General features: G+C 45.8%; 6 protein-coding genes across 6 annotated transcripts; 5 read left to right on the top strand and 1 right to left on the bottom strand.

Annotated features, from left to right (window-relative positions):
* Positions 1 to 614: 614 nt before the first annotated feature.
* Positions 615 to 2,246, bottom strand: LOC308294581 (radixin-like; the record flags this gene model as incomplete). Its single annotated transcript, XM_080737312.1, has 1 exon — positions 615 to 2,246. Exon 1 carries the CDS (start codon positions 2,241 to 2,243, stop codon positions 615 to 617), a length of 1,629 nt encoding a protein of 542 aa, XP_080593438.1. The 5' UTR covers positions 2,244 to 2,246.
* A 502-nt stretch (positions 2,247 to 2,748) lies between these two features.
* On the top strand, positions 2,749 to 4,371 carry LOC308294297 (DNA-binding protein RFX2-like; the record flags this gene model as incomplete). The annotated part of the gene is made up of 1 exon (XM_080737025.1): positions 2,749 to 4,371. The coding sequence occupies one exon, from the start codon at positions 2,749 to 2,751 to the stop codon at positions 4,369 to 4,371; it is 1,623 nt and encodes a 540-aa protein (XP_080593151.1).
* Positions 4,372 to 10,002: 5,631 nt separating this feature from the next.
* LOC308294609 (PIH1 domain-containing protein 1-like) lies at positions 10,003 to 10,854 on the top strand (the record flags this gene model as incomplete). The annotated part of the gene is made up of 1 exon (XM_080737349.1): positions 10,003 to 10,854. One exon carries the CDS (start codon positions 10,003 to 10,005, stop codon positions 10,852 to 10,854), a length of 852 nt encoding a protein of 283 aa, XP_080593475.1.
* An 832-nt stretch (positions 10,855 to 11,686) lies between these two features.
* On the top strand, positions 11,687 to 11,935 carry LOC308294099 (cytochrome b-c1 complex subunit 8-like; the record flags this gene model as incomplete). Its single annotated transcript, XM_080736822.1, has 1 exon — positions 11,687 to 11,935. One exon carries the CDS (start codon positions 11,687 to 11,689, stop codon positions 11,933 to 11,935), a length of 249 nt encoding a protein of 82 aa, XP_080592948.1.
* Positions 11,936 to 12,574: 639 nt separating this feature from the next.
* Positions 12,575 to 15,094, top strand: LOC308293898 (nuclear pore complex protein Nup107-like; the record flags this gene model as incomplete). The annotated part of the gene is made up of 1 exon (XM_080736552.1): positions 12,575 to 15,094. The coding sequence occupies one exon, from the start codon at positions 12,575 to 12,577 to the stop codon at positions 15,092 to 15,094; it is 2,520 nt and encodes an 839-aa protein (XP_080592678.1).
* A 361-nt stretch (positions 15,095 to 15,455) lies between these two features.
* On the top strand, positions 15,456 to 16,943 carry LOC308294296 (centrosomal protein of 70 kDa-like; the record flags this gene model as incomplete). The annotated part of the gene is made up of 1 exon (XM_080737024.1): positions 15,456 to 16,943. One exon carries the CDS (start codon positions 15,456 to 15,458, stop codon positions 16,941 to 16,943), a length of 1,488 nt encoding a protein of 495 aa, XP_080593150.1.
* Between the last annotated feature and the right edge of the window lie 898 nt (positions 16,944 to 17,841).

Here is a 17,841-nt window from a genome sequence, read left to right as displayed (position 1 = left end):
AAGATAACAGAAACTGAAATAACTATAGAGGGATGCAGTTGACAAACTGCATCCCTTAATGAGTGGGGCTGCAACTATATCTATTATCTAAGTAATTATTATATCGATTCTGTTTTCTGTGTTTTTTTTTATACTTAAGGTTTTCAGCTATTGATTAACCACGTATGCGTTCTTTTATACTTTGTCACACGATAAATAGTGACATTTAATTATCTAAAAGCTCACAACATGTCCCATTGTGACATGTTGTGAGCTTATATTAAGTGATTATTTTCACTATTTATGTTTCTTTGGAAACGTAATTGTTTATAAAATAATAATCGATCTCTGCAACAACATGCCCAAGTATATTTCTTATTAATAAGCAAGTCGTCATGGGAGTTTTTATTTTATAAACAATTACATTGATCAGTTCGATGAACTGTTCCTGCCCTATTTCAATTAGCTAACAATACATATTTATTTATTTATTTATTTGTTTATTTGTTTATTTGTAACCTTTAAAATTCTGTGGGCGGGTGGAGAGTGAAAACAGTGGTGGTGAGGGGACCACCTCACAGCTTTATCACCACTGCTCAGTGGCGTCATTTTGAAGTAGTTCATTTGAAGTCTCCTCACATGGACTCAAACTCGTCGATGCGCTGCTTGGTGTTGCCCTGGCGGATATGCCGCAGCGTCTTGTACTTGTCTCGGCCAGCCCTGACGTTCATGACATGCAGCTTGTCATTCTGGGTCATCTTGGTCTCGTCCTGGGTCTGGGCCAGCTCCAAGCTCAATGCCTGCAACTGTGCCTTGGTGCTCTCATTCTTCTGGGCCTCTGTGACGCGTTCCTCCTCCTCGCGCAGGTCGTGGTCATGGGACAGCTCGACGCTGGCCTTGGTGGGGCTCTCGTTGTCCTGCTGGTAGGCCGCCGATGCGGGCGTGGTCATCAAGGCTGTCTTTATTTCATCATTGGTCTTCTCTAGGTCTTCCTGGGCAGACATCGCCTTTTGTTGCCATTCTGAGGCCTCCTCTTCCTTCTTCCGCTTGGCCTCCTCCAGGATGACAATCTTATTCATGAATTCAGCCAACTCAGCAGCCCGTTGCTCCTGGCTCTTCGTCTGGTCAGCAGCCTGTTTGGTTAGCTCTGCCATTGCCTCCTCTGTAGCGAGTCTCTCCTTCTCCAACCTCTCCACCTCCTCCCTTGTTCTCCTCCTCTCCTGCTCCAACTCCGAAGCACGCCGGGTCTGCTCCTCAAGCTCTTTCTGGGCCCTGAGTGTATGCTCCTCTTTCTGTCTCAGGCTTTCAAACAGCTCATCCTTCTCTCGCTCTAACCTCTCGAGAGCCCTCGCCATCTGTTTGTCACGCTTCTGTTCTCTCATTTGTAGCATCTTGATAGTGTCTGGCTTCCTCCTAGTTGTGTACAGGTCATAGTTGCCTATGCAAAGGGCTAGGATACGCTTGTTGATACGGAATCGTGGCACATAGAACACCCAGTTGCGAGCTTTCTTGTCAGTGGGTTTGATGATAAACTTTTTTTCATTGTAGGCGATTTCTCTAATGTCACTCCATCTGAAACCAATCTCTGGTGTCAACTTGTCTTCGTGTTTGTAGATGTTAAGGCCCATGGCGTGCACTCCCAGCCACAATTCGGTGCCACGCTTGTTCTTGATCTCAAAGTAATTGACTCCAAACATCTCCAGGTCCTGTGCAATCTTCAGGTACTCCATCATGGCGTCTTCTCTGAACATTCCTCTGTGTTCTTTGTGCCTGGTCTGCATCTTGTCATCCCACTGTTCCTTCGTCAACTTCTGCTGTTCCAAAACTCTCTGAGGCAGCAGTCTGTCTTGATCGAGGTATCCTGGCTTATGAACCTCTTTGCCATAGTCAGCATACTGGGCCTGGACATAGTAGGAGGAGAGCAGCACGGCCGTCTCTGGGGGACAGTACATCTCATCGTTCAAAATGGCCTCTTTCACCTGAAGGAAGAAGAGTCTCTGTGTGATCTCCTGGATCAGCTCCTCAGACACATCCTCGGGGAAGAACCTTGCCCTGAGCTTAAACTTAAGCAGGTTCTCTTTCGTCACGTCCTGCTGGGTGAGTTTCTTGTCGAGCTGGAGCCAAGTGAGATCGCCTTTACTGTCAATAAACTGCAGGCCAAAGAACCACTTCTCCTGCAGACCCATAGTCTTCACCACCTGATCAAAGATCTGTTTGCCTGTTGTATTTGGCTTCATTTGAAACTCCAGCTTCTTTCTGTCCATGGTGGTCACGCATATGTTGATCAGTTTATGCACCTCCGGACCCTCTCCCACCATACTCCTTACACCAGACAGCAAGGTCATCAGTTTAGCCATCGCTACCTTCTTCCCCTCTCTCTCTTCTTTCACTTCTGTTTTCAGCCGAGACAGATACTGCAGCACTCATGCTGAGTAGCCGTTGGTGTTGGGCCTTATATGTCTTGGAAGCCAGTCTATGACATCAGTACTGTGATGTCACTGTGACGTCAGACATCTGTGATTGGTTGTGATGCGTAATCTATGACACGCCCCCAGTGGCCAGACAGGGTACTTAAAGTGTAAACAGGAGTAGTGGGTAGCAACAGTTTCTTTGAGTCCCCATAGTGATTGTATCCGTGGAGACAATTATTTCCCAACGGCCGTAACACTCAGTAGCAACAAGCAAGCAACTGGAAGTAAGCGAGCAAGTCAGAGAGGGATAACAGAAAACTATAAGCACAATTTGTTTTCTCTAGACAAGGTCCCAGCAATGCAGAGCTCAGAGGGAGGTTCCGATTACATGGCCAGCTCGGGCATACACATGTCCATGTCCACGCAGGCCCCTGTGGTACAAGTACAGCATCAGTATCCAGCATCCATGCTCCATTACCCATATGTAGAATTCCCTACCTACCAGCTGTATGGACAGGGTGGTGGTGGAGTCACCACCAACATGGTCTCCTCTGAAGTGGCAGTTGAAAACGTCCAAAGGTCCTCCGTGATTGCATCTCACAAAACCATTGAGAACAGCCATCTGAATTGGATAAAGGATAACTTAGAGATTGGAGGGGAGGGGAGCCTGTGCAGAGGGTCCTTGTATCACGACTACCAACGCCACTGTCAGGAGCAGAAGCTGGAGCCGGCCAATCAACCCTCCTTCGGTAAACTCATTCGCTCTGTCTTTGTGGACCTCAAGACACGACGTCTCGGCTCCAGAGGAAACTCTAAGTACCACTACTATGGCATTCGAGTGAAGCCCAACTCGCCACTCAGCAAGCTGCATGAGGACCCTCAGTACATGGTCACAGGGCAGCAGCCTATCCTCCAGGAGCAGAGCATGGACCATCAACACCCCACCAGCTCTGACACTCCAGAGCAGGTGGAAGCAGCTAAGAGTCCTGACCTGCCGCAGTTTCTGGCCCTTAACCTTGACCTCTGCAGCCTCAGCAAGAATGACATCAAGACGCTGGAGACTCTCTACAGGAAGAACGCTATGGATATTCTGGTTGCGGTGAAGAACCTCCAGTTCCACTGCATCGAGAAGCTGTGGCAGAGCTTCTGGTATTCATCTGGTGACAGAGACAACCTGGTGGCTCTATGTAAATATGAACAATTCAGAAAGTGGATGAAGAGCTGTGACAGTATCCTTTGTGAAGCTATGGTGGAGATCCTCATCCCTAACGTGCTGTGCCAAGTATCCAGTGAGCTAATTAGGGAGATCCGTAGCTTTGCAGAGAGTGTGGAAGGCTGGATGACCACAGCCATGAGAGAATTTCCTCAAGTGGTGGTCTCCTCTAAGGTAGAGGTGGTCAGTGCCTTTGCCCAGATGCTGCTTCACTACACCACTTTGAACCACCTGGTCCAGACAGTGCGCTCCCACCTCAAGAACAACTCCACAAAAAACAAAATGCGTGTTGACCTCAACAACGTCAACTTCGCTAACATCCAGAAGCAAGCGTCATGGGTGTGTCAGTGTGACGAGGGAGTTGTCCAGCGCTTGGAGCAGGACTTCAAAGCTAGCCTGCTGCAGCCGGGGACCAGTGGCTCCGGGGACCAGTGGGCTACCTGGCTAGATAATGTGGTCTCCCAGGTCCTTAAGCCCCACCAGGAAAACAAAAAATGTGTAGAGGACGCACGCCAGTTCCTGCTCAAATGGTCCTTCTACAGCTCTTTGGTGATCAGGGACATCACCCTCCGCAGCGCGAGCTCCTTTGGCACCTGCCACGTCATCCGGCTGCTATACGATGAATACATGCGCTACCTAGTGGAGCGCCATGTGGCCAAGGCAACCAGGCAAACGGCTATCGCTGTCATTGGAGAGTTCAATGGCTTTAAATTCAGCGGAACAAATAAAGACCCGTCCTTCTCCGATGACATGAGTGAGTCAGAGTGACGTTGACAGGAATGCCGATGTCTCCCGAGGGTCCCTTAAACGACAGAGGATGGAGAGCTAACACTCACTGTAGGAGGTCTGTGCGTGTGCACAGTGCAGCAGCTGTTGAATCTATAGCCTGGCTATTCCAACCCAGCAACTATCCCTGCAGTAATAGGGTCGCTGCAGTAATAGGGTCGGAGACATTTTGTCTCCTGGGACACAGACCCAAAAAACACATTAATCACTTTTTTTTTCATCCTATACCGAAAATGCCATAAGGGAGGACCATCTGGCCAGAGAGCGGACCATATCGTCACGCTCATGTCACCATGACTCAGCCATTACCATAATAGAGTGTGTTGTGTAACCTCAATGTGTCGTCATGGCATCAGGTGCAAACAAATCAGTCAGCTTCATGTATGGGCTCAAAAGGGGGCATGCCCATATATGGGCATATACTGATGACATCATGGATCTCCATATATGGGCATAAAAGGGACGAGGACTGCCAGATACAGAGATATCCATATATGGGCATGAAAGGTACATGGGCTGCCAGTTACAAAAATATCCATATATGGGCATAAAAGCACTAGCATAAACAGAGATCCCCATATATATATATATATATATATATATATATATATTCACTGTATGGGATTAATCGGATAGATGTGAGGGCCCGAACTAGGGCTGGGACTTGATTAAAAATGTTAATCTAATTAATTAGAGGTTTTGTAATTAGTTAATGGAAATGAATCGCATTTTTAAATGCATGTAAATAATTTTGACCTGAGAAGCCATTTTAATTCTATTAAATTGCCTGCCATTGACAAACACTGTTTTATTTACCTGTTTTTCGATATATATATATATATATATACACACACACACACAGTATATAGGAAAAAATCACACATAGTGTGAAGTGAGTGGTGCTATTTATTCGATAATTGATGGGCACACTTTAGCGAGCACACTTAGTTGTCCCATCCACATTTTTGGCACCTGAAACTAGTCTTTTGTTTTTGAGCTACAAATTTTGTTCAAACTTCAACTTGTTTTTTTTTTTTTGCTTGCTTTACACAGTTCTTTTCGTTACCAATTCTTATACCTTTTGAGATTTTGGAGAAAAAAATCCCAGTGAATTCCTATGGGAAAATAATTTTGTCTTACTGTTTATATTACTGCCATCCAATTCAAATTTAATTCAATTCAATTCAATTCAAAGGAGCTTTATTGGCATGAGAAAACATACGTTTACATTGCCAAAGCAAGTATCACAAATACAATAAAAAACAGTTGAAAATGGGGAACATATATACAGTTGGAGGGGGTACAGCATTGTGTAAACAGAGCTATGTCGCATTGTGACATTTTATATACAGGGTACAAATAGCAGCATTATTTTCCTCAAAATACAGGTATTTTGTATCAGCTCTGTTTCATACTGTATGTGCAGTAGGTCTAGATGTCAGTCCATGGTTTGTAGTCCTTAGGGTGGTTGTGTTTCTAGCCTTCTTTTGTCGCAACAGTTCACAAATCTTGCTGCTGTGTTTGCACATTGTTGTATTTCTCCCAGTAGGTATGGGAGTTTTTCATCATTGGTCGAGTTTTCAAAATCACTTCGGGTGTGTGTAATCTGTGGGAAGTATGCGTCTCTGATGTCTTGGTATAGTGGGCAGGTGGTTAGAAAGTGTAGCTCTGTTTCTACCACATTTTGTGTGCAGTGGGTACATAGCCTATCTTCCCTTGGGAGTGGGGTCTGTCTGTGACGGCCTTTCTCTATTGCAAGGCTGTGTTCGCTGAGTCTGTACCTAGTCAAGGCTTTCCTAAGTTTTGGGTCTTTTACTGTGCTCAGATATTCTGCTAATGTATATTCTCTTTTTAGTGCCAGATAGCATTCCATTTTGCTTTGGTTTTGGGTTGTCTCTTTCCAGTATGTTAGGTAGCTTTCTTTTTGTTTTCTTATAATCTGGTTTGGTCCAAAGTGTTTTCCATTTGGTAGTTGGGCTTCTGTTTGTGCACAGAGTCCCTGGGCCAGCTGACTGAGGGGGCAACCCTGTAGGTTTTCACTATGGTTGTGGGCTATGCTATGGAGCGTGTCTGGGTTGCTTTCTTTTAGGTGATTATAGAATTTAAGTGCTCTCTTTTTTACTTTTATAATTAGTGGGTATCGTCCTAATTCTGCCCTGCAAGCATTGTTTGTTGTTTTCCGTTGGGTGTGGAGTATAGATTTGCATAGTTCTGTGTGCAGAGTTTCAGTTTGGTGTTTGTCCCATTTTTCAAATTCTTGGTTGGCAAGGGGACCCCAGATCTCACAGCCATAGAGGGAGATGGGTTCTATAACGGAGTCTAGTATCTTTAGCCAGATTTTTATTGGGATATCTAGCTTAACGTTCCTTTTGATGGCATAGAAAGCCCTTCTCGCCTTTTCTCTCAGGTCGTTTGCAGCTTTGTTGAAGTTTCCTGTGCTACTGATGTTTAGGCCAAGGTATGTATAATTTTGTGTGCTGTGGTATTTAGAAAGAATTGTTGGTTTAGGCGGTTTTGTCTTTTTTGGAATACCATGATTTTTGTCTTGGCTAGATTTACTGTCAAGGCCCACTTATGTGAGAATTTGTGCAGGAGGTCGAGTTGCTGCTGTAATCCTTATTTGGTGGGAGACAGTAACACCAGATCATCTGCGAATAGTAGACATTTGACTTCTGTGTCTGCTAGAGGGATGCCTGGTGTTGTTGACTGTTCTAGTGTTTTTGCCAATTCATTGATGTATATGTTAAAGAGGGTTGGACTCAGGCTGCATCCCTGTCTAACTCCTCTGCTTTGATGAAAGAAGTCTGTGTGTTGTTTCCCAATCCTAACAGCACAGGTGTTGTTTGTGTACATTGATTTTATGATGTCATAGGTTTTTCCCCCAATGCCACTTTCTAGCAGTTTGTACAGTAGGCCCTCATGCCAAATTGAGTCAAATGCTTTTTTGAAGTCGACAAAACAGGAGAAAATTTTACTTTTGTTTTTGTTTATTTGGTTGTCGATTAGAGTGTTGAGGGTGAAGATGTGGTCTGTTGTACGATAGTTTGGTAGGAAGCCAATCTGTGATTTGCTCAGGACATTCTTCTCTGTGAGGAAATGTAAGATTCTCTGGTTAATTATCATGCAGAGGAGTTTTCCAACGTTGCTGTTTACACAAATACCTCTGTAGTTATTTGGGTCGGATTTGTCTCCACTTTTGTGGAGTGGTGTAAGTAGTCCTTGGTTCCAAATGCTGGGGAAAGTCCCCGAGCCAAGGACAATATTAAGGAGTTTTAATATAGCCAATTGGAATTTGGGGTCTGTGTATTTTATCATTTCATTTAAGATACCGTCTGTACCGCATGCCTTCTTTGGTTTGAGTATTTTTATTTTGTCTTGTAATTCATTCAGTGTAATTGGTGAGTCTAGTGGGTTTTGGTAATCTTTTATGATTGACTCTAGGTTTTTTAGCTTATCTTGTATTTGCCTTTGTTCTTCGTTTTCCTCTATTGGGCCAAAGAGTTCTGAGAAGTGGTTTACCCATATGTCTCCATTTTGGATGGGTAGCTCATCCTGTTTTTGTCTGTTTGTTCCAATTTTCCCAGAAGTTGTTTGTCGTTATTGAGTCCTCTATATCTTGTAGCTGGTTTCTAGTATGTTGGTTTCTTTTCTTCCTTACAGTGTTTTTATACTGTTTCAATGTTTCACAGTATTGTAGGCGTATATTTTGGTTATCTGGCTCTCTGTGTTTTTGATTTGAGAAATGTCTCAATCTAGTCCTTAGGTTTTTACAGTCGTTATCATACCAATTGTCAGTGTTGTCTTTGTTCTTTGTTTTCCTCTGAGAGGGTTTTAGGTTTGCTAATGAGGCTGTAAGGTCGAATATGTTATTGAGGCTTTCTACTGCCCCGTTTACACTTTCAGGTGTGACAAGGAAGGTTCTGTTTAGGAATTTGTCTAATAGTGATTGCACTTGTTTTTGTTTAATCGCGTGCTGGAAAGATTCTGCACTTTGTTCCTTCCATTTGTAACGTTGTCTAATATTGTGTAGCTTGTTTGGTTTTGACATTTCGTGGTTGGGGGGTGATCTGTTCAGATAGGCTGTGATTTTGCTGTGGTCTGACAGGGGTGTTAGTTGATTGACTGTGAATGCTCTGAGGGACTCTATGTTCACGTCAGTGATGAAGTAATCTACTGTACTGTTACCTTTAGAGGAGCTGTGTGTATATCTACCGTAGGAGTCGCCTCGGAACCTACCATTCATTATATACAGACCCAGCGAACGACAGAGCTGCAGGATTTGTGATCCATGTTTGTTTGTTACTTTGTCATAGTTACGTCTAGGGGGGCATAGTGGGGGTGGGATGTTTATGCTTCCTGGTAGGTGTTTATCTCCCTGTGGGTTGAGGATGTCAGGTGCTTGTCCTGTTCTTGCATTGAGGTCACCGCAAACTATAATTTGACTGCTGGCCTGGAAATGGCTGATGTCCTCCTCTAATGTGGAGAACATATCCTCCTTAAAATAGGGGGATTCTATTGGCGGTATGTAGGTAGCGCATAGGAAGACATTTTTCTCAGTTGAGGTGAGGCTTTTGTTGATTTCTAACCAGATGAAAAAGGGTCCAGTTTTGATTTGCTTAATGGCGTGTGTTAGTTCTGTTTTGAACCATATAAGCATGCCTCCTGAGTCTCTTCCTTGCTTGACCCCTGTCAGCTTTGTGGAAGGTACCAACAGTTCTCTGTAGTTCGCTGGACAGCCGGTAGGGCCATCTCCTCTGTGCCATGTCTCTTGTAGCACAATTAAATCTGTGTTCGCAATTTCTTTGATGAAGTCTGGGTTTCTACTCTGACTTCATCAAAGAAATTGCGAACACAGATTTACAGATTTACATCCACATTATACATTATTTGGCCACATCTTTTGAGATACAAATTTAGTTGATGATGCATCAATGAATTCTGTCTTACATTTATATTATGGTAATATAGCCTACATAGTATAATGCTATATATTCTACACCTGTTGCCACAGAATTTGCATGTGTACTTTTTGTACTGCCCATTATTTACTTTGTGTGTGTTTTCAGCAAGCCCATGCAGCCAATGTGACCCTGGGTGTGCCAGGATGTAGGTCAGGCCACCCTTCATGTCCCAGACAAAGCCAGATGTTGGAGCTTAGCTCCTTCCAGGAGCACTGCATCAAAAATAAGGAGTGTTTGCACGCGCGTGTCTTCAGTGTACATGGAGAAGTGAACAATGATCATGCCAACTGCTCCTACATCTGGCTTTGTGTGTATGTATATCCGTCCCGCAAAGCTGGGCATTTTGAGAACCACAGATCCAACTGCCACCAGGCACTTTTTCCTGTCTGTCTTTGTCCCTTTTATGCCCATATATGGAGATTGCTGATGTCATCAGTATATGATTGGCATATTGGTCGGATCAGGATAAGTAGAAGCACAGATATGCACACTGACACACTTTGGTGCGCAAAGATTTGTGGAATTCATATTAGTAATACATTTAAAAAAGGCGATTCGCTAAGAGGCGCAACCTACGTCATGATCAATGGACAGACACAGTACTTAAACTGTACACCACTTCAATAAGATTAACCTTTTTCGTTGGAAATCCATGGCAACAGGTTCCTCCCTCCTCGATTCCGGGCTGGAGTATCAGCCACAAGAGGAGCTCTACCAGCAGTTGCTGTTACAGACGAAGGAAAAGACAAAAAGTGAGAACCCAGACTCCACAGTGATCCGACCACATCCTGGTATGTGTGTCAAAACACGATCCCAGCCAGACAAGCAGAAGATCTTCATCAACATCTGTCAATCAACCTCAATCCCTCCCCCTCTGGAACTCTCAGAGGAGGAGCTTGTGGAGCTCCTCAAATCAGAAGACACCAACTACCGCTTTCCCATGAGCATTGGCGAGCCACACACGGAGATCGACAACAGTTCATTGGGTTGCACAGCCTATGATGTTGTCGTCAACCAAGATTTCTTTGAGAAGTGCCATAAAGAGTCTCTGTTTCTGCGTTTCCTCATCCTGGTATCCTTGGAGGCGGTAGAGAAAAAATACAGCTTGGAGCTCAGCAGAGACTGGAAGGTTCTGAGGAACAGGAAGTCATATGGCTCTGTGAGCGAGCAGAACATCCGCACCAAGAGCCGACCGGTCATCGAAGAACTACCTCCACAGGATACAACGCCTGTCCCGGCCAAAAGACCCGAGTTCAGTTTGTTAGTGGAGCCCCCTGTTGGCGAACCAGAGTACCTCATCGCTGAGATACAACTACCTGGGGTGTCCTCCTGTACTTGCCTGATCCTGGATGTAGGTGAGGATCGTCTTGTTCTATCGGCTCGTCCCTCTCTCTTTCACCTGGACGTCTTCCATCCTCTCCTCGTCGACCAGGAGAACAGCCTGGCCCAGTACAACACACACACACAGATTCTGACAGTTACCATGCCTGTTGTGTCTTCATGAAGTCTGATTATCATTGTGGGCTTGTATGTTCTCCCACTCCACCACCCTCTGCTTCAAAGCAGACATCAGCCTCAGCGTTTTTGGGCCCGTTTTTGGGGGGGTCCTGCCGATGGAGTTCCATGTTAGGAAAGCACAAATATGGAGTTCCCTGATGTCCTATTGATGACATCAGGGAACTCCATATATGGAGATCTCTCTATCTGTTTGTCCTTGTCCCTTTCATGCCCATATGGAGATCCCTGATGTCATGAGTGCATGCCCATATATGGACATATTGTTTGGATCAACGGTTTTGGACAACCGGATCTCCATATATGCCTATGGGCGTATCGTTTGGATCAGCGGTTCTTGACAACTGTCTGTGCAACATTCTATGATAACTACAGACGGATTGTGTGCCTTTATTGTTAATTAGATGGGCAATGCCATGGTTATGTGAGGTTACTACAAGGTTGAGCTCATAACTACAATGTATTCATTTCTTTTTTATGTGAATTCATAGTCTCAGATACGCCATCCTTCCAAATCCAATCCATCATATTTGGCTAGTCTGACATCTGACTGATCTCAATATGATGGCAGAGATTCACAGGGAAGGCACACCATTTATGGTTATTGCATTCTGACCTCACTTATGACACGCTGACAGGTGTAACCTAAGGGGCCTAAACTAAGGTACTTAAACTGGATGCTTAAATAGTAAACGTTTAACTTTGTTCTCATTTCTACTCAGAACACAACATTGAAGTACATCTTGCGAACAGCAGTCTGCTCAGAAGTCCCTTTAAATTTCAAAAGTACTCCAACCTATTGCCACAACCTCTTGGAAAACATGGGTCGTCACTTCGGAAACTTGGCCAAGGTCAGGCACATAATTACATACAGTCTGTCCCCGTTCGAACAGAGGGCTTTCCCTAACTACTTCTCTAAAGGAATCCCCAATGTGTGGAGACGGTTTACCTCTTCTTTCTTCAGAGTTGCTCCCCCGATGGCCCTTGGGTATGTCATATACACCTGGGGAAACCATGTCCACCAACAAAGTAAGAGGAAGAATCCAGCTGACTTTGAGAATGACCAATGAACTGCCTTAATGCTACTCTGAATGTTGGCCAAACATCTTTATTATTATTATTGCCTGTCAGCTCCCCTCCCCCTCTCCCTCTCCCTCTTTATATATTATTGCCAGACCCATGAAATGGGTAGGCCTACATAAGCAAATGTCGGTCTGTCTGTCTGTCCGGGTTTTCTATATAAAGGGTATATATGATGATGACATGATGATGACATGCCTACAAAAGGCATGATGTCATAAATGATGATGACAGACAGGGGGTCTGGCACAACCAGGTTGACCTGGTCTAGTTTTATATATAAATTGTCTCTGAAAGACACTTTATGGAGATTCCTGAAATCTCCCAAGTCAATGCGTCGTCATAGATGGCTGACATCATAGACTGGCCTCCAAGATAATACTGCACTGCTGCACAAGCTTCTGTATGTAAAGTGAAGTTGAGGCTGTCTGTTGTAATCACATCCCCCACACGCACATTTAATGACATTATTAAATATGGCGATGCATGACCTCATAATAATTAATAAACACAAATATTAAGAAGGAAACTACCGGAACATCTGTAGTTGGAGTCCTGGTGTAGCGGAAACAGGAGGCCTACAGAAACGTTGCCTTTCCATCGCCTGACAACACTAGCCCAAGGTATCCATGGTAGTGCCAGCCCGCCCCCTCAGGAGGAACACTCCAGAATCTCCGTTCAGACAAGCTGTCACCCCCAGGAGGAATCCAGTCTTGTCGTCCATTTTGCCAACAGGAGACAGAACTCCCGGATTCATGAACACATCTGGATTGGCTGGTATCAGCTTCACTGATGATGACGCCAGCCTTAGCACTGCCCTTCTGAATGAAGGTGACCCAGGAGAGGCTGATGCAGCTAGTCTCTACCCAGAGTTCCTTTCTTCCTTCCTGAAATGTTCTTCTCTGTTTGATCTTTTGAAGGACTACCAGGACCTCTGCCAGGGCAAGGTGGCTGCTCTTCAGTTTGTTGTTCTTGGATCAGGACAGCCCAGCAAGACAGCAGCAGGAGTTAAATGGATTCTACAGCAGGAACTCAACACATGGAGACTGATCAACTCACTGTACAGGGATCGTGTTCAGTCAGCACTCGGAGATGACATCATGATGGACCTGTCTGTTCCCTGTGAGAGTGAGAGGTTGGTTGTGGATCAGCTGTACCAGCGTGACGCATTCATTAGGCAGAGTCAGCTGGTCGTTGATTGGTTGGAGAGCATTGCCAGAGATCAGATAGGCAATTTTGCCAACATCGAATGCCACGCCAAGAATGTCTACTGGGAAAACACCGTCCATGCTTTGAAGGTGAGAAGAACAGAAAGTGCTGGAGTCACTGCTGCCCTGGTCACCGAACTGGACCCAGATGCTCCAGTGAGACTGCAGCGCCCCCTGGTGGACCGGGACAGAGAAGATGACAACAGACTCCTTAAGGTCCTGTTCAAGCTCGTCAGAGCTGGAATGATCGAACAGGCTCAGAGGTTGTGTAAACGTTGTGGTCAGGCCTGGAGAGCAGCCTCTCTGGAGGGATGGAAGCTTTACCATGACCCCAACATCACCTCAGATTCTTTGGAGCTGCGGCCAGTTGAAGGAAACCCTCAGCGAGGAATCTGGAAAGGCTGTTGCTGGCGAATGGCAGAAGAGCAGCGGTTAAACGGGTATGAGAGAGCAATCTATGCTGTGCTCAGTGGTAACCTCAGAACGTTGTTGCTGGTGTGCGAGTCCTGGGAGGATCGCCTTTGGGCGCACTTCAAAGTCATGGTGGACTCGCTGATGGAACAGGAAGTGGCGGTGTGGCAGTGTGTCGGCACCCACCAGGACGCAGACACACCGCCACGAGAGTATCCGGAAGCCAACTGGACGATGGAGAAAGTGTTCGAAGAGCTCCAGGCGACAGAATCTAAGAGGGTGTCGGAGGAGGCCACGGAACATTATCACATGATCCAGAAGGCTGTTATACTGGAAAACCTGGACGGCCTTCTGGAGGACTTTGGCAATTGGCTGAGTGGTTCTAAGCCGCTCCCGTCTCACCTGCTGCGGTTCATGACTCACCTTGTGTTGTTCTATCACTCTCTGGGCATCGAACATCAAAAAGAGGACGTATGTGTGGACCTAATAAAGACTTACGTCGGTGTGTTGATCAAAGAGGGTCAGTGGGAGCTCGTAGCCAACTATGTCAGCCAACTTCCTGTCGACATAGCAACTGTACAGTATGCCAGTGTCCTGGAGACCATCAGTCAATCGGAACAGAGGAAGAGGTGTCTGCATCTGGCAAATGATGCTGGTCTAGATGTAGCGGCGATCACTAAGATGGTGGTGGAGACTGTGTTAGACAGAGATAGCACTGAGTTCACCCATCTCACACACACACTGGACACTGCTACTACACAGGAGGACCTGGAGAAGATTGACGTCATTGATTGGTTGCTGATTGACCCTGTCCACCGAGCGGCAGCTCTCAAACAGTCCAACAACATCATGAGGAAGTTCTTATCTTTAGAGAAGATGGATGCAGTAAAGGCCATGTTTTCCAAACTTCCAGAAGACTCTGTGAGGGAGATTTATCGGCAGTGGGAGGGTCAGGACACGCCTCTTCCTGCCGAGGAAGAGAACGCCATCAGGGAACACCTGTGTATCAGAGCTTACCTAGAAGCCCACAAGGCGTTTAATGATTGGATGAGCCACAGTAACTCTGTCCCTCAAAAGCCAGACCCCGCTCCCCGGGTCAAGATCCCAGAGAGAGTAGCCAATGAGATGAGAGAGAAGGAGTACCAGAGTGAGTATGCGAGGTGGGAGGCAGACGTTCTCACTTTGACAGCTGATGTTAAAGAAAGAATCTACAAAGTTCTGCTGTCTGGTGTGTGGATGGTTGACAACAGACAGGATGCATTGGAGGACGTTGGGCGCAGCCACCAGATGGCCGTGTTGCGTCACCGGTATCTCCCCAGACTGAGTGTGTTGTTGTTGCACGTTCTGCATAGTTCCAACCAACACCAGGAGGTGCTACGCCTTGCTGACATCATCGCCTCTGACCAACACAGACTGTATGAGCTGTTTTCTAAAAATGAACTGAGTCAGTTCCTTCAAAATATAAGAGATTCGTCTCTGCTGCTGTTGGACAATGGACTGGATGCACTGGGATACCGGTTGGAACCCTAGCGTGTGCATGCATACACACACACACACACACACACACACAGTAACAGTGTAACTAATTACTTTGCGATTTGTTCTGAAACTTTGCCCATATATGGAGATGCATGACATCATAGTAATTAGTTCACAGTACTGACATCATCGCAGTTTCCCAGAGAAAAGTACAAGTCACATTAGTCACATTCTTTATCCTTTATAGACATAACTCAACAATCTAGCTGTGCAAAGACTGATAACATCAAATTATAATAGTGGGTTTGCCATTTGCATAATGTTGTCTTTGTTCAAACCAAACATTAATGTAACCAAGCTCTGGTAGATTGTGAATATATCCTGTAGCGTTCGCTGCAGCTGGGTAAAGGCGATGGAACAGCAAGAACAGACAGAATGGGACTCTGTTAACAAAGTCCTCGAGCACCATGGATTTAAGCCAGTGCGTTTTGCTGACCCTTTTCAAAATGAGACCCTTTCAGATTTGGTTCTCCTGCACAAGGACACATCTCGCGAGATCAGGAGTACCCTGAGGACAATGCTCGCAGACTCAGACAGACGAGAAGCCCTCCTCCAAGAGTTTATCCAGTCCAATGACCTGCTCAAACGTGAAGTCCAAGAGCATATGAGCCTAGCCTCCCAGCGCTCCCAGAGGGCTACGGAACTGGAGGGCATGCTGGACAGAATCAGGCGTAAGGTCCAAGAAATGGAAGACCGGTATGCCGGCAAGGTTGCCCAACAGCCCGACCACATGCACCAACTCCAACTAGAAAAGCAAGAAGCACACAGGCGCATCCTGGGACTAGAAGAGAAGCTAGCCAAGGAGAGAGATGCAGCGACTCAGCTTCAGAGGAAGCTGCACTTCACAGTCAAGGAAGATGAGAGGCGAATGGGGCACCGGACGCCAGACTTTCAACAAATATTTAAGAGACACTCCTCAATGGACAAGCATCGAACATCATATGCTGGTGAACAGCACATGTTAGGTGTAATTGACTTCTATGATACACAGTCCCTCAAAGGAGACTCATCTGATGACGAGTCTTACCAAACAAGGAGTCAGAACTCTGGCAATGTTACCCCATGCTCCAAAACCATTATAAAACTTTATCAGGATCAGCTGAAAGAGAGCAATACCCAGAGGGAGGAACTCAAGAGTGAGTTACAGCACTTGAAGCGAGAGCTGGAGGCGAGGCCCACGGTAAAAGAACTGAAGTCCTACAAACAGCAACTCCGCCGCATGGACATGCTGATCAAACAGAATAACACCAGCTTACCTAGAGAAGGAGGTAACTCTGGCAACACCCCGGAAGCAGGAAGCACCGAGCAAGCGGCGGAAACTAGTGGTTTATGCTCTCAATATCGTCAGTTGTTGAACGAGATTGGTGCAATTTTGAGAGGTTCCAGGACTCCAGTGCGGCTACACCGACAGAGACCCACCAATATGGAATCAGAGCTGGTTGAACTTCAGGATCTCATCCCTACGCTGGAGGCGTGGGCCAAACAGCTCCACTCACTGGACATGATGCTGGAGAACCTCTCAATTGATGATGACAAGGTGCAGCCCAGCGACAACAAGGTGCTGCACAGTGACGAAAGGGCGTCGCGCAGTGCCAACAGAAAGACATTGGCGAGTATGGTTTCCCATTTCCAGACACTGTTCGATGTGCGCTCTCTCAATGGTGTCTACCCGCGCATGAACCAGGTCTACACCAGGCTGGCAGAGATGACCAACGCCATGAGAAACCTCAGAGATGTTCTGAATCTAGATGAGAGAGTTACCTCTTGTGAGATTGTTAACAAGGTGGCCAGAGTGGTTTCTTCGCCTGAACACGCTAGATTGCCGTATTTGAACCGCTGATGAACTTCTATGTGGTGTTTTTTAGAGCATGGCTCTGAAAAAGGACAGCCTCTGAAAAAGGACAGCCGTCTATAAGGATGTGTGTGTGTGTGTGTGTGTGTGTGTGTGTGTGTGTGTGTGTGTGTGCGTGCGTGCGTGCGTGCGTGCGTGCGTGCGTGCGTGCGTGCGTGCGTGCCTGCCTGCCTGCCTGCGTGCGTGTGTCGCGCGCGGGTGCTTGTGTGCGCGCGCACCAACTTAGTATCTCCACTTATTTCACGTTATACTTGTTTTTTTTTTACTTAATATTATATTTGATAAAAGAAGTCAATGGGGCTCTTTCAGAGCCATTTGGGATTGGGCCGGAATATTTCCCATCTATGGAGTCATATCATAGATATGTCCTAGGCGACTGATGTCATAGACTGGCTTTGATTGTTTTGATTGAAGACTTTATTAGAAGTTCACTGGTACAAGGTCAACTAAAAGGAGTTCCTAGAAGGCACTTGTCTTATTTACACAGGAAACCACTTAAGCATCTCATTCGTGGTCACATGAAATCCAAGATCCAAATGAAGCCTCTCCATTTTTAGACCCATCTCTCTTTTTTTTTACACAAACAATATAATGAACACAACATCCAACTAGAAAGGTGCAATTCTGGGAAATTCCAAGTGTGGTTGCACTGACGCAAGTCGCACAGAATCCACTGGGAACAAAGCCACACAAGACAGTGGGAATTAATCAACTACGCTATACTAAGAGGAGGTTCAACAACCACCAGGTCTCGGACCAAATACAATAATGTGTTGTATATAGCAACCACACTAACTAGCAATTCTGGTAAACTGCAAGTGTGGTTGCACTGACACGAGCCGCGAGGAATTAATTCCGTCTTACCATTTATATTATATAGTGTGAT

This window comes from Nannobrachium achirus (genome assembly GCF_963921795.1).
Source record: "Nannobrachium achirus genome assembly, chromosome: 11".
In the NCBI taxonomy this organism is placed as follows: domain Eukaryota; kingdom Metazoa; phylum Chordata; class Actinopteri; order Myctophiformes; family Myctophidae; genus Nannobrachium; species Nannobrachium achirus.
This window is presented reverse-complemented; position numbering and strand designations above follow the sequence as displayed.